Genomic DNA, 15,867 nt, shown 5'->3' with positions numbered 1-15,867 from the left:
CTGAAACAATGTTATGAAACCTCCATAAACATTCCATTGGATCCAACACTATTTCAACATCATTAAAATATTTATGAAAACATTGTGTTTAATTTAATTTAAATGAATAAAACATTTATGAATTTAATTATTTCAACATTAATTCATTAAAATATGGCCTGATTGTATATTTTACAGGTATCCCTTCAAGTCATGTTGTAGTTATGGGTTGCATTGTTCAAATAATGAACTATACATAGTTTATTTCTAGTAAAGAAATGAACTATAAAACTGATATTGCATATGTGAAGAACTGATATTGCAGTTAATCTAATAATTCCCTGGTGGAATACATTTTATTAATGGAAAAATTCAGCAGTGGATTCTTTCAAACCCTTTCCATAATATCCATAGCAGACTGCCTTCTAAAAACACCCCCCGTGTTTTTAAGAGACAGTTAAGAAAAGGAGTGTCAGGGTAGATATTAAGACAACAGGGACCACTCACCACACTGCGAGTGAATTTCTCCAGAGAGGTACGACGGCCTTGATCAGTCTCAGGCTGTGGGCCGAGGGTTTAATGGAAGAGAACGGGGGAAAGATACAGTGCATCAGGTTTACACATGCATTAATAAGGAACAATTCTACAGGATAATTGTTAATCTTAAATGTTAAGTTACGAAGCCGAGACTGTAGAAACTAAATAATGCAGATAACTGGTAACCGTTTTAGTTTTCAAAGTGACAAAGCTTTATTTAGTGGTCTTGGTTTAGCATGTTTAACCACTTCCAATTCAGCATATATTTGAAAGTAAAGTTGCCCACAAAAATGGAAATCGATACATGGTTCTTGTTTTTCCAGTCTAAAGAAACTGAGGTATAAAAACTGAAAGTCATAATAATTATAAGCACATTTCCCTGAAGATTTGCCATAAAAATCTAATAAAAAAGCTGCACACATTTTATGCAGATTATATTGTTGTGTTGAATATAAGTTTTGCAAAATCATGGTGGAAGGACATCGCAACTTGTAGTGCACCTTGATGTTTTTACTTACATGAGTTAAAATGTTGCTGAAAACTCTGTTATTACTAATGAAAAGAATATGCTATGATGTTTGATTGTGTTAGTTGGTTGTATTTTATGAGTTATTAAAACAACCTAACTGCAGTTTGATTGACATTGATGCACAACATGGTTTAGAAATTTCTTAAAAACAGAGTGTTCTATATTTTTACAGTTGTAATACACAGTATTTCACTATGCAGATCTGTAAATAACTCTTTCGCTTACACATTGGGTACAATGTTGTTTAGATTTACATATTTAATCTTTTATTCCTGTGTTATGTAGATTATATACTGTAATGAGACCTCCTGGACACCACAGTGGTTCTCAAACTGGGGTCCGCGGCCCGCTGGGGGGCCCACGAGATTGGTTTAATTAAATGTTTTATTTGGGGGGCTGCAAAGCGATGCGATCCACACAAAGGGGACCTCTCAAAGAAAAAGTTTGAAAACCACTGCCCCAACAAATTTAGCTCAGTCTGAATCCGATTCTGAAAAAACACCCTGAAGGCTTTGCAAAATGAAAAGAAAAACTTGCTGAAAAATGAAGGCATTATGCAGATTTGTTACACAGGCAGCCTAAAGTATCTATAATAAGGGACACAGGCTCAGAAGGCCCTATAGAGATCCCACTGACTCTGCCATGTGAGATTTGATATGAGGACAAACCTTCTTTCTAGCCAGCAGGAGGTCCTGGTAAGCATTGGAGCGCAGGAAACGAGGGTAGCTGTCACTCTTCATCAGCTTGTAAATGTGGTCCTGAAAACGAAAAACACGGGAGGCTGACAGTTAGTCTCGGGCAAAAGGAAAGTATCTCGTTGCAAAGTAATGAGAAAGGGCCAAAAGCCTTCAGAAAAGCAGAGTTCTTTTTCTAATCCTGCATCTATTCTTTTCTCTATCACATCATCACGTGTGCAGACTCGTATAAATATGTAGGTTAGATTCTCTCACGGGAAAAGACAATCTGTGACTGATAATGCATATCTATGTGTATCCAGCAGTAGTCCTACTTCTGGATGTTTTTGCAGCAATGAAAAAATATAAAACAGTTCATTGCTTCAAAATCATGTTCAATTTAGTGTTCCTTTTTAATTGTGCATATCATTGTTTATTAAGAATAATGCATTTAACAAACTCATGAAAATAATCTTTGTAACATTTTTCAATCATTTACTCGCATTGTATTTTTTGTAAGCAGTTAAGTGTAGTTGGGGGCAGCAGTTTTTCAAATAAAAAGGATTGATTCATTCTCAGGAGATTTTCCCCTCATCTAAGCACTGCTGTCATTCTCCATCATGTCTCAACCATGTAAATGTAGATAAATGAAGCAGACAGATATCATACAAACTCTAAAGAGCATCTATCAGTTTTGTACACCAGTCTCCTGCACTTGAAGCCCTTAAGTTCCTCCTTCATCATTTCAAATAATAAAAGACATTTCGCCTCGGGCACAACTTGCCCCAAAGTGCCGGTTGACTCTGCCCATCAAAAATCCCCCGTTAAAATCTCGACTGTCTGTAAAGCCGTCTGTCTTTTTGATCTCATCGTGTTCTTTCATTGAATCCATAAAGTGGGATTTTTTTTGAATATTTTAAAACAGATTTTTTTCACCTGGGCGTCTTCAAAGCTGTAACGTCCGGGGTCTTTTAAATTCTGACTGGTGCGTTCGTAACTGTGTGAATCCAGATTGATGGGGTTGGGAGCTCCCTCTGCAAGAAACTCCTGCCAGATCTCCTGGCCACGAGCTGGCACTTCCTGCAGAGGGCGGCACTTCAGATCCTGCACGGCCAACCAGAACCTACAAAAAGAGTTTTGTGAGCAATATGCCAACATATGATATAATGAGATACTGTGTTTCTTGCATGTTTAACAGCTTTCTGAACATCTGATTAAATCCATTTTTTTCAAACTGTACAAACAAACTGTACTACTCTTTTTTTATAATGCTTCTTAAAGGTCGAGTGTATGAAATTTAGCGGCATCTAGACGTGAGGTTGCAAATTGGAACCAACGGCTCACTACCTTCTCCTCCGAAGCACTATGGTGGCTGACAAAGGGTTGAGATGTCGTCATGTTTTTTTTTTTTTTGCATTTGGAGAAAACCTATTTACAAAACACAGTCTGTAGAGCAGTTTGTCCGTAGAAACAACATGGTGAATTTCATTCAAGGGGACTCGCGGTGTATGTAGATAGAAATAGCTCATCCTAAGGTAATAAAAACATTAACGCTTCATTATGTAAGATGCAAAAATGCAAAAACGGACCTTTAAGTTAGAAACACACTTGTTAATTTCCTAAGGCAGATTTAAGCATCTCTCTCCGCTCTCATATCACATTTGTTCTATAGATCTCTGCCCATCCTGTAGCGTAAGAAAGGTATAGGTCCTAATGGGCCCAAGGGAGCATCATGCAGTCAAGAGGACACATCACTTTCACTCTCCTAACAGACTCAGACAACTATAAGACGGCCCCCACAGAGGCTATTAGACATCTAGCTGGGGGATACAAGAGAAAGAGATGGACGAGAGATATGCGTCATAGACAAGCGCTACTTTATCTCCTGCCAAGTCACTTCACAGCTCCAGTGACCTGCGTTATCTCCCCAGCTCCCTTTGGGGCTTCGCTGTCCCCCCCGGGAGTCTCGTGAGACCCACAGCTGCCTCATTTGCCCCGCAATGGCCGTCGTTGGCTGTAATTTATCACGATGCGTCAGCGATCCGATTTTGGAGGTGATGATGATCGTGTAGCATCAGTGTATCTCCACCGTCACGCTCGCTTCCCCATCAGCGGTATTTAAGCTAAGCTCTGAGCTCGATGACTGACCTTTAGCTTGTCCTGTTCTGCTACATTTTGCGCTAGTCATTATAAGCCGCTCGGGAGAGAGAGGAATGAGCAAGATTGTGAAGCTGCAATGAGAAATAGAGTAGCGGTGAAGACGGGGAGGAAGGAGAGGAGGAGGAAGGCGTTTGGTCTCACAGGAGGTTCTCAGAGCTGAATTCAGACTCCAGGAATTTAAGGAACTGGTCACGGCCCACTGGGTCTTTTAAAGCCTCGTCCAGTGAAAAGCCCCACTTCTTTACTTGCTGTTGACAAGGTTCCTTACTGAGACAGAAAGAGAGAGAGAGAGAGAGAGTATTGTTATTTATTGAATGGTTCTACGGACGGCAGCTACTGCTTTGACAACACAGATGAACCATTATTTGTCATATATATAATAAAACAAAATGACGTTTTGAGATTTCAATAAGATTTATATAGTAACAGAAAATAACATTTTCAGTTCAAAACTGCAAGTATTCATTTAAAATGTATTATTTGTGTAGAGAGAGCAAGTGTGACATCATATCCTGTTGTCCATATTTGTTGCAAAACCCAAAATGAATCTGTATGCTCAAAGAGTAGTGTGAACACATCTTATTCACTTTAGAGAATAATTGAAAAACTCTAACAAAGCGTTCCAGTGAGTAAAGTTAATAGACTCACTTTCAGTGGCTAAATTGAGCACAACACACATCGCTATACAAGGACCAGAGGCAAACACTACAGATGAAATGGGACACATCTGGACACAATCAGGGTGGGATAAGGTAGAGTACAAAAACATCAAAAGAACTCGACGCAATAACTTCAAAGCCAACAACATTAAAAAACACAATAAAAGATACGTCAAACTCACATCCCCAAGGAGACAACATCTCTTATATATGCCACGGGCATGTGGGCTTTATTCTGCACCGCAGCGCGACAATTTATAACATCTTGAAATATGTGACTCATAATCAATTGAATACAGGGACCTCGGTGGCAGTTACAGACTCACTTAAGCTTGGGAGAAATTACCACTTCTCATTCACTTTCATCTAATGAAAGACTGTCACAAGTGTCCTCTTAAAAAGACGGGGGAGCTGTTGTGTTTTTCATACCTGGCCTCTAGTTCCCAGAAAGTGACGTCATCGCCGATCCAGGGATTAGATGGGTCAGGTACTGACAAGAAGGGGTCATACTCGAGATACTGATCCGTGTAGCTCATCAATCTGCAAAATACAGAATTTGAAGTGATGTTTAGATTTAATAATAAGAGACGAAGCATTACAGCGATTAAACCAACATGAATCCTTTGATAATGTATGATAGATTAACGTATTGCAATTTTCATATAATTTTATATACAAATTTGATACATTTTAGATAAAACATTGTTTAGATAAATGTTAAGATAAAGTAATATATTCAGATATTTATTTGAATGAATACAATGGATGTATAAAATATTGATCATGACATGAAGTCTATCATTGACTTACAAATCTTCTTTATAAAATTCTTTATTGTTTGAATGAAGTAAAATTGGCTACTCGAATTTAAATGATATTAAAATTTCATATAACTTAATCTAGTCTAAATAATCTAGTTTAACCAATTCAACTACATTTTATAAATCAGTTTAATATATTTTAACTTGAAACGTTAAGACGTTTGAACTAAACTTTTTACAGCGGACTTTAACAGAACATACAGTACAGCAGTCAAGATATTCTTCTCCAAGCGTCATGATGTCACTTCCCGTGATTTAAACCCAGCAGGATTAAATGGAGAATGGGGAATAATGCCTGCCAACCATATCAAACTGAAGCTTTCAGACTGGTGTGCTGTGAAGTGATAACTGTGTGGGAATAATTATGTGTTTCGGAGCTCTGTTCTTCCAAAAACACTGGAGACTACAGCAGACCTCATTTGACCTCACTTCATCCAATATAAAAAGATCTTTCAACTATAAACACACATTTGAAATCATGATTTTACAAAAAATATAGTCTCTCAAAATAAACAATATTGAACTTAAATCGTCTGCTAGCTAGGCTAACAGTGAATATGTTCATGATAATTTTTTTGCTTCTTTTTTTAAAAACCTGGACCAAAAAAAACTACGTATGCCTTTGTTAAAAGACATAAAAGAGTTGCATAAATAAATAATAGAGACATGATAAAAAGTTCCCAAGACGGTTCTTGTGACCTTAATAATGCAAAATAGGAATAAAGCTTGAGGAAATAACCCGTGGCTCTTATATATGCGTTTCAAGCACAGATCAAGGAGGAGAACTTACGTCTCAGCTACTTTGGACATTTTCATACAGTGTCGATCCAACTGTGTGTTCAAGAACAGAATCTGAAAAAGATATATCTCTGTTACACACTGCATTTTCACTCGAGTATGTGCGTGATCGTCCCCCTGTGACACTGCCAGGAATCGAATTCACACCAGTACACACCTCTTTCTCTACGTCCTCTCTGATGTCCTGTTTGCTCTGTTGTGAAGGTGTGTGTACAGGACTCTGCGTCTGCGTGTCATCCACTACACCGTACACAGACTGCAAGGCAAAAAAGAGAGAGAGATATACAAATACTCTCTCAGTCTCATAAATACATACTGTACTTCAATGCAGAATCGGTACCTTTTTTACTCTTTGGGGATTCTTGAGGCGGCGACACTTTCTGATGTCCATCTCTGTGGTGTTGACACATCCTGGCTGTGAATTACATGATCGCTCATGTAAACAAGCTTTATATGAACTTTCTTAATAAAATATAACCACAAGCATTATCAATGTAGTCTTTTATAAAATCTTTAAACAAAGTTTCTATTAAATTCTAAATGTTTATAATCAAAGAACATATTTTTTTATTTCACGTAAATTCCGCGGTTAAGCAAAAACACATTCCCTACTAAACCTTATTTTATTTTGTATTTAACAATTTAAACATTTTTAAACATAACCCCCATCACACACACACACACCACAGGGCGATGAACATCCCAGAAGGCTCTTTCCTGACTATCCAGAATCTTTCTCTCCGTCTTGTCCTTTTTCCTGTCGATCCTAAGAAATCATAGCAGAAACACAAAGCTGCAAGATATTGATATTAAATAAACAGAGGCGGTCCATGCGCTCGCCCTGCCTTGCGCATTTAAGAGCAAAGCCCCTGCGATCATCAAGATTGCAACCTGTCTCCGAGCAGAGCTAATTCATTTCCATACCTTCCACTTCACTCTTACATAAGTGACATTTGCTACATCGCATTCTGTGTCTCTTGCTGTTCCTATTTCTAAACCCTAGACTCTTTCATGCATCTGTAACTCTCTTTCCGTTCTTCATTCGTCCCAAAATCGCATTTTAAGCGTGCGTGTGGATAAACACAGACTGATGGGCTTGTGTTGGTAGCCTCTGGCCATCAGATGAGGCGTTTAAAGAGGAAGAGATGGCTTCATTGATAGTCCCTCGAAATCAAACAGACATTCTAATATGTTGCACAGGTAACGCAATGCTATTATGTTAGATTAGTAAATTAGAGCTTTTCGCATGTATGTACAGTGTGTCTTTGTGTGAATGTGTGTGGGCTGAATGCGACGCAGAGCAGGGCAGGTATCAGTGAGGAGAAGTGTTTGTGTAGTCGTCCTGACAACGGCACTTACTTGACCTGTGCCTCAGCCTGCATGAAGATGAACTCCCACTTTCTGGCAAAAGCCCTCTGAAGACGTGCAAGATTCTCCTGGATGACAGAAATGGAGACAAATGAGGGAGATAAATAAGAAAGGTAGGAGCGAAAGAAAAACAACCTGCACTAAAGGTGTTTAATATAATGAAATAGAGAAAGAAAGAACAAACCAAATCAATCTGCAATAAAGGTGTTAAAAACAACAAACTGCAATGTCTGGGTTAAAAGTGTGAAACGTACATAAATAAAGAAACAATCAAAACATTTGTACATCGCGTATGTGTAATGTAAAGAAAAATAAATCCGTCTGCAATCTGCAATAAAGGTGTGAAATGCGACATAAGAAACAAACGAACAAAATAAATCGTTAATCTGCATTTAAGTTATGTAATGTAAAAAAGAAAGAAACAAAAAAACAAACACAACCTGCATCTCAGATGTGTCAAGTACAGTATGCACCACTAGACAGAAACATAATTTGCAAGAAATAATAATATTTAATCAAATTGATCATTTGTAAATTAAGGTTAGTAGCTGCCATTGAGATGGCTCAATATATCCTCCTAGGTTGAGCTAGGCTATAAACAAATAAAGTGCCACAGAACCACAGTGTTTACACAGGTTGGGGAAATCATCCATCCAAGGGCTTCTTTATAACCATCTCTGCACATTAAGCTCGAAAAGAAGAAAGTATTTTAACATAAAACATTACACACTTCGGCTTTAATGGTCAATGGCAAGGTCACACAATCATCCCTTCTACTTTATAGTAATTTCCTGACATCTGCCGATAGCTGAAATGCTTATCTGCCGGCAAAACAAACAAAATCCATTTTCACTGCCGTCATCACAGCAAATCACTTACGGCCTCGTAGTCCGCCAGCTCCAACCGAGTTTTGTTCTGCATGGTCCGCTTGCACAGATAAATGGCTGTGACAGGCAACAGAGAGAGAGAGAGAGAGAGACCATTTAATAAAGACATTTAAAATATTTGTCATGCCAATATCGCACATTTAACCGGAGATTAAATATAGAGATTGAGAAACACAGAGAGACCACTTCAAACCCGCCCTTCATATTCATTATTTTATTGCCTTTTTATTTACTCTTTTTACTAACCAGTTTCCCTCGTGTTATCATCCCTTTTATGTTTTATTATCAGCTGTATTTTTCCTCTTCCTTTGTATATTTGCACATCTTTTAATTGTTTTGCACTGCATTTATTGTATAATTACTTTTCTTATGCTTTGGGAATATAAAGAGAAAGAGAGAGTGACGCAGTAAGAGAATTGGCCCTATCAAGAGTCGTATAATCCCCCCACACACACATCCGGCATCCTTGATTGGATTTTGTGTCTATTCTGTGCATGTATCATTTTTGCTTGGCCAGTTTATAGACAGCAGAAACTGTGAGTGAGTCACCATTGACCATCAGTGAACATCTGCCCACCATCAACACACTCTAGAGAACACCTACTGATCATTTACAGACAGGTATGTTCAGCAGTTCTTCTTCACTGTTCACTGTCTGACAGAGTAACGGCTGTAATAATCCTGAGAAAGAACCGGCCGCCCAGTGTTTCTCTGAAAAAAGAAACTCAATGCATTCTTCACCGGAGAGTTAAAAGTCATCGGGAGCCTGACCGGCAGGGAAGGAGTCTGTTCTTACCGTAGTCTGTGTTCTCTGGCTCCCAGCAATTAGACGGCCAAAAGTATGGAGCCTAGGAAAGAGATACAGTAGAGACGTTTGAATAATTCATGTTGTGTGCAACACGAACCTTAGACTTTTAACCATTGTCAACTTGCTTAGGCCAAAAAACTGCCCACTGACCAACTACAGTTTATTATTTATGTTATGTGGGATGAATGTTCTGACATATTTAATGCCGTGATAAAGAATGTACTGCAATCCAGTGCCAGCCTGCAACTGACAAGACTGAAGACATGCGTATAGACGTGCTTATGTTTATCATCCAGGATAACATTGACAACTTCGCTCTTTATTTCAATATTTTAAATAAAAAGTTGCTCTAAAATATTGCATTGGTGTGTTTAATGTATAAGATGAAGCTCAGCTTTGAGAAGAATTCAAAGAGTTGATGTTTTCTCTGTCTTTGTATTAAATTAAAGCCTCACTCCCTGATATGCTGTAGTTTGCCTCTTATCCAATAAATAAGGTTTATTGTTTTGTAAAAAAAATTTTTGATTGGAAAGGGGGCATTAAAAGTAGATGTTATACGAATATAATGATCTACAATACCGCCATAATTCTTGATTTTAGTTTTTCCCATAAACTATTATTATTATTCATTTTGCAAATATCAGCGACAATATAATATATAATATACCATTTATTTCACAGGCATTAATGTAGATAACCTGTTTTTCAAAGAAAGATAGAAAAATGACACAACTACACAAATCACACGCTGACTGTCTTCGTATTTTGGATCAGGTGCGAGTCTAAATAAACGAATACTTTCTTGCTACCTGCTGCCTGCTAACTAGCCAAAGCAGAAGCTGAAATAATAATTCAGTGCAGTGCAGATATTATCGAGTCAAGATATTCATCATGTTATATAAGCCATTAACCATATTTCCAACAACCGAACAAACTCTCCCGGCTTAGTAGAGCCAGTTTGAAAGGCTACGGGCGACACAAAGCAAATGATGGCGTATTGAGATTGTTATCATCCCGTAATGAGCTGATGAGGCGTACAGAACTCCAGAGAAACACACAAACACTAATTAATGAACGTGGCACAAAAACTAGCATTCGGTTCTTTGCATAGATACTGTATCATGGTATTGCAAACATGGAGGAGAGCAATATGACAGTGGAAATATACAGTTGTTGACAAAAACTAGGAGGACGCTCCATTTTGGCATTAATCAGCATTTCCAGTCTAGTGTCTGTTGAATTTCAACACACAAGTAAAAATCATGAATGACAAAGTCAACCAACAGCAACCTTAAAGACTGACAGCATGGTGAGACACATGACAGTCTTTTTGGAACTGATCCTTAAATACATGTTAATACATTGGTGCTGTGTTGTTTATGAAATATGATTACAAACTTTCTTTGCAGAATTCAATATGCGCCAAAAGTTTTTGTCATTTTGATCAATTTGTCTAGTTTAAATTATCTGCAGAAAAATGCTAAATATGTTTTACTAATATCATTTTATTTAAACACATACATATACTTAAATTCAGAAAATAATGTAAGTGGTCTCTTAATTTTCACATGTATATTTCAAAAATAAGTAATAAAGTAATAAATATTTCCTTTTTGGTGTTCTTTTATTCATACGGCATTCATGTTTCAGTAGTGTCTGAATGAGATGATGCAGATTCTATACATTTTCCCTGTTAATGTTATGTTATGTGCATTATAAAGACTAACGGCGTCATTGGCTAACTCTTTTAAAATGAATAAAAAAGAAGATTTATCCATTATACATGCTGTAAACATGTAGTTCTGTTGGACATGCTCGTGTGCGATTTATATTTAACCTTAGATCATAAAAGCATAGCAACGGACAATAAAAATAACCTGTTTGAGATATAGTATGCTGTATAAATGAATCTCTGTGATATACTGCCTGACCTATAGAGTATGTAGTGGAGAACTGTGAAGCGGCTGCTAGAGGCAGAGCTGATCAAACACAACCTTGATTGTTTAGGAGGTGTAAAGGTCAGCGCTGGTGGCGTCATCAAACACGGAGCTTGTTAATAGTCCAACAGAAATCTGATTTCATGCACGGCAGATTCGGTGTTCTCACAGTATCTCAGCAGCGTTAAAACGCAGCTGGAGACTTCAAACAGGATCACATCTTAGCAACCGCATGCGGTCAGTCTGTGACCCTGGACCAAACATGACTCGTGAGGAGGTTCATATCGTTGCTGGTTAACGGTAGACATTTAAGCTCACCTGAAATCGATAAAATGTCCCGTCATCCTTGAGGGTGAGAACATGGTCGGAGATTGGGAACATGTAGCCTTGGGCGGCGATCAGGCTACCAATATGCATGGCCTCCGCTGCATTGAAAACAGATTCTTTTATTATAACGCATTTACTTCCATCAAAACAAAATGTCATGCTGTGTGCTTTTCTTCATAAAAGGACCTACCCGGATCTTCTATGTTCAGGTTCTTCATCAACCACTGAACAATATCTGAACCTGAAGTTTAGAAATGGAAAACAATATCAGCTCATTTTCACATGCAAATTTGCGCTTAAATTACATTGACTATTAAAGCTTTGTTATAATGAGACCAAAATCATTATACGGTAAGGCAGTGTGGTCTTAAATTAGAAAAGTCTCAAAATGTTTGTCAAATCGGTCGGGCAAAGTCTTAAGGATCTACATTAGACGAACACCACCTACACCAGCAGTGCTTTCGTTGCAAATCAGCTATTAGTTATCCGGATTTAGGCCTGTGGGCCTCCATTTAGAGCCGCTCATTGTAGTAATTGTGTTTAGCGATATGGGCTGTTAAAGCTATAGTTTCCTCACATTCATGCTCTATGAAAGCCTAAAAGGAACAATAACTGCTTTTCTAGCGGTGTTTCTAGAAAGCTAAATAGTTTTTCTAGGTAAATAGAGTAATAAGAGATAACGTGCAGTCAGCGGATCATTATCACAAAGTAGACGCTTTAAGGTTTATACATGAGCTTCTTGTCAGGGTTTATTTTGCGATAATGGCTGACTTACTGCACATCACGTATGGTTAAGTATATTTCAAGAAAATATTGTTTAATACATTTTTGTGTAATTAAATGCAAAATGATCAAAATGAAGTACCCCTAGTCACAATTAGAGTTGTGCTGGTTTTCGATAATATGATCAATCGTGAGAAATGATTTAAATAATATTGTTACGGTAGCATAGGCATATCATATTATGAATATAACTAGCATAACATATTAGCATTATTGTTTACATTTCCCTGATATTATGGTAGCTTAGCTCACAAAATGTTATTGACGCTTTCATTGGATTGTTTATTTCATTACAGTTAATTTTTGGGATGATCTATTGATAGAAATACAATATAATTTACATAGCTATGCCTTCAGAGGTGAATAAAGAGCTTACACAATGAAGCGTTATGCTTTTATTACCTTAGAATGAGCTATTTCTATCTACATACACCGTGGGTCCCCTGGCGGGGTGTCCTTTTAAGATCCATTCACACCACCCGTGACTAGTGAGAAGGCTATGAGAAGGTGTTCCTAGTTTTGGTTGCCCTAGTAACTGTTATAAACCATCACTGCAGTAAACACTTCTTTACTCCCATTGGCAGTCGTGGCTATTCCCGGTCGCCAGGCACACCCATTTCCTGTCCTCGTTTCCATTGATAACTGTCACACGTGTCACTGGAAGTCACGTACCATAAAAAAGATTAAGAACATATCGCTCTGTTGCAGCCAGACACGGATGGCACAACATACCTGTAACAACACTGGGAATCTTGGACAGGAAGCTCTTGACCGTTCTGACAGGAACACCTTCAGTTTCATCCTGGAGGTGTGTGATGATGTCTTCGATCTAAAGTAAAACAGAGATAGAAGAGATAGAAGTTTAGTTCTGTTATCTGACTTCAAAGCTGCAGTCTCAAGATTACATTACACTCTTAATCTGAACTCATAACTCAATCCATATTTCACGTAGCAGACTATTTTATAGAATCACACTCTGACACAGGCAATAATTACTTACAGAAACAGGTGTAAATTCATAAACTCCACATTTACGGCTCACAAAAAAAATTAAGAAAGGACCCAGTGGATTAGACCCAGGCCATCTACATTCACAAGGTCACAGACACGGTCCTTTCACTTTTGCTGAAACATCTGTTTCTATTGCTTTCAAGATACACAGTGTCTAAGCAATGAGGGGGTTCTTTGGAACACACAAACTCGCACCTACGGTCTATAAATAATCCCAGCGCTGATGAAAACAGCTCAAGGTTCACAGTAGAGAAGGAGAGTAATGGGATTAGGTAGCGTTTTGTGCTTTGGAGATTGTATGTTGTCATCGCCACTCAGCGGTGCTTGACGTGCTTTTCCGCGCGTGTCGTGTAGGAGGTGAGATCTCAGTTGCTTCGGAGATGTTTAATGCACAGCTATATATAAACAATCAAAGCCGACTCCCGGGAGCCCACGAGAAGCGCAGTGGAACACAATGTTGCTAAAATAAATCAGGGCCACTTCACTTCAAGTATAGAAAGAGGACATCAACATCATCGGCAAACGTCAAGCAAAACATGTAACACAGCTGTGTGAGGACACACCCTCATCCTCCAAAACATCCACTCATTACCACGTGACACTGTCTAATTTTACCTCTCAAGCCCTGAAAGCACTTCAGTTCTGTTAATACTCCCTATCCAAGTCTAAAGCGCAAACTGCTCTAAATGGGTTAATGAATGTTGGCCTGACTCTCAGGAGAGTTCCTGGCTGTAGGCAGACAACACCAGCAGGCAGGAAGTCTACCTTTAAGGCCAGCGGCGACAAAAGAAGGCGAACGGAGCGCACTCCTGACATCTTAACACACAAATCAATACAGATAAAATGTTAGATGGTGTCTGGAAAGTTGCCCGGTTGTAATGGTCTTTTTTCCCTCATTTGATCATCACTTGATGAATTATAGCAGCTACGATCGATAAAAAATTTACATAAAATATAATTATATATATATTTACTTACAAAATAAATGAGAACAGCCAAGTTAGCAGTAACCGCACTGACATTAACTGTGGCAAAAGAGACTTAATAATGACTTTAAGTACACCTGGAAAACGATGATTTGGAGGATCTATTAACAGAAATACTTTATAGTATACATAACTATTGTCTTCAGAGGTGTATAAAGACCTTACATAATGAAGTGCTATGTTGTTATTACCTTAGAATTCGATATTTCTATCTACATACACCGCGGGTGCCCTAAAAAGGAAGTGGCCATATTGTTTCTACAGTAGCGCTAAATGGACAAATGGCTGTAAAGCGCAAGTGTCGTAAATACCTTACCTCTTTAGGTAAAGTCCGGAAATGATGTGAGCCGTTTGCAACCTCACCGCTTGATGCAGCTAAATTGCATACACTGGATCATCAAGTCAGGCTTTTGCTGTTATGACCAGGGGTGGACTGGCCATCTGGTGGCGTGCCGCCATCGTAAGGGTTGGACGCTTTAGCCGCTCAGACAGACGTATTATAAAAGTGAATGCACACAACCCGAAAGAAAAATACACATATGCATGCCAAAACCCCCACCCCCCCCGTCGACAGCATTAACCGTTAGGAAAAAGACAATTTTTTTGTGTAAGAATGTGCATATTTTCTATACAGCTGTATATACAGTACACTGTACACATTTCACTTAATGCAACATATGCTAAATAAACCACCAGGAGATGTTGACATTAGATATTATTTACTAGAATCATTTAATTTATTATATAAAACACCATGTAGCGTGTTTTACCCTTTTTTGGGGTTTTTACTTTTTCCCCTGTAAAGCTGCTTTGGAACAATGCAATAAAATTGAATTGAACGGTACATGCACAAATCTGTACAGAAATCTTTTATACAACATTATTATTATCATTACTTTTTCCTTAGTCTTACTTATTTTAACATACTTATTGTTCTTCCTGTTCTTATGACATTAATATATTTATGTACCAAGAGCTCCTACAAACACAGCACAATCGTTGTGTGAATAAAGCTGATTCTGAATACAACCTATACAATTGGCATGAATGAAAATCCTCTATTAATGTAGAGGGATAACAGGACAGCTATGTATCCAACTTTAATAAGAGGAAGTGCCATTACTTTCACCTAACACACGTCACTTTTTATCTCTCAGAGAGATGCTTTTCTCCCGAGCTGGATGTCACTGTATATCAGCAGCGCTCTCTAGAGAGCTCTTTTAGGATGGGCTCTTGTGTTGGCGGCATCCCAAAAAGCTTTAACACCCGTCATAATCTGCCAAAACACTGTGTTGAGGTCTTGTTAGGGTATCAGAGTATCGTTCCCCTCAGAGGCCACTGCAGGCAATTAGCACTCTTGTTTCTCCAGGAAAAGCTAGCGAATGAGCCTCTGTGAACGATTTCCAAAGACAAATGAGTCTGAAGTAATATGACATTAGTGTGAGGAGAAGAAATTCAGGATTCAATAAAATAGCAAGTCAGGATTTGATTCCCCAGGAAATGTGCATACCGACAAAATGTACACAAAAAAATGCCATGTAAGTCTGCCAGCTGAATAAACACAATATTTGTTATTACAGCGCATAGTCCTTAATATAAAATG

At 38.2% G+C, this 15,867-nt stretch overlaps 1 protein-coding gene across 4 annotated transcripts in view; it reads right to left on the bottom strand.

The window, feature by feature from the left end:
- Positions 1-15,867, bottom strand: part of rgs6 (regulator of G protein signaling 6) — a 52,439-nt gene that overhangs the window by 2,292 nt on the left and 34,280 nt on the right. For all 4 annotated transcript variants that reach the window (XM_079475547.1, XM_079475548.1, XM_079475549.1 and 1 more), the window contains 15 exons: positions 13,000-13,096; positions 11,675-11,725; positions 11,476-11,582; positions 9,209-9,260; positions 8,405-8,469; positions 7,517-7,593; positions 6,842-6,923; positions 6,498-6,572; positions 6,315-6,413; positions 6,150-6,211; positions 4,968-5,078; positions 4,021-4,146; positions 2,656-2,842; positions 1,714-1,803; positions 487-540 (listed from right to left, as the gene is read on the bottom strand). In XM_079475547.1, the coding sequence (XP_079331673.1) occupies positions 487-540; positions 1,714-1,803; positions 2,656-2,842; positions 4,021-4,146; positions 4,968-5,078; positions 6,150-6,211; positions 6,315-6,413; positions 6,498-6,572; positions 6,842-6,923; positions 7,517-7,593; positions 8,405-8,469; positions 9,209-9,260; positions 11,476-11,582; positions 11,675-11,725; positions 13,000-13,096 (1,335 nt within the window). The remainder of the gene's footprint in view (positions 1-486; positions 541-1,713; positions 1,804-2,655; positions 2,843-4,020; positions 4,147-4,967; positions 5,079-6,149; positions 6,212-6,314; positions 6,414-6,497; positions 6,573-6,841; positions 6,924-7,516; positions 7,594-8,404; positions 8,470-9,208; positions 9,261-11,475; positions 11,583-11,674; positions 11,726-12,999; positions 13,097-15,867) is intronic.

Source organism: Barbatula barbatula (genome assembly GCF_947034865.1).
Source record: "Barbatula barbatula genome assembly, chromosome: 15".
Classification (NCBI taxonomy): domain Eukaryota; kingdom Metazoa; phylum Chordata; class Actinopteri; order Cypriniformes; family Nemacheilidae; genus Barbatula; species Barbatula barbatula.
Note: the sequence above shows the minus strand (reverse complement) of the source record. Positions and strands in the feature narration are given on the sequence as shown.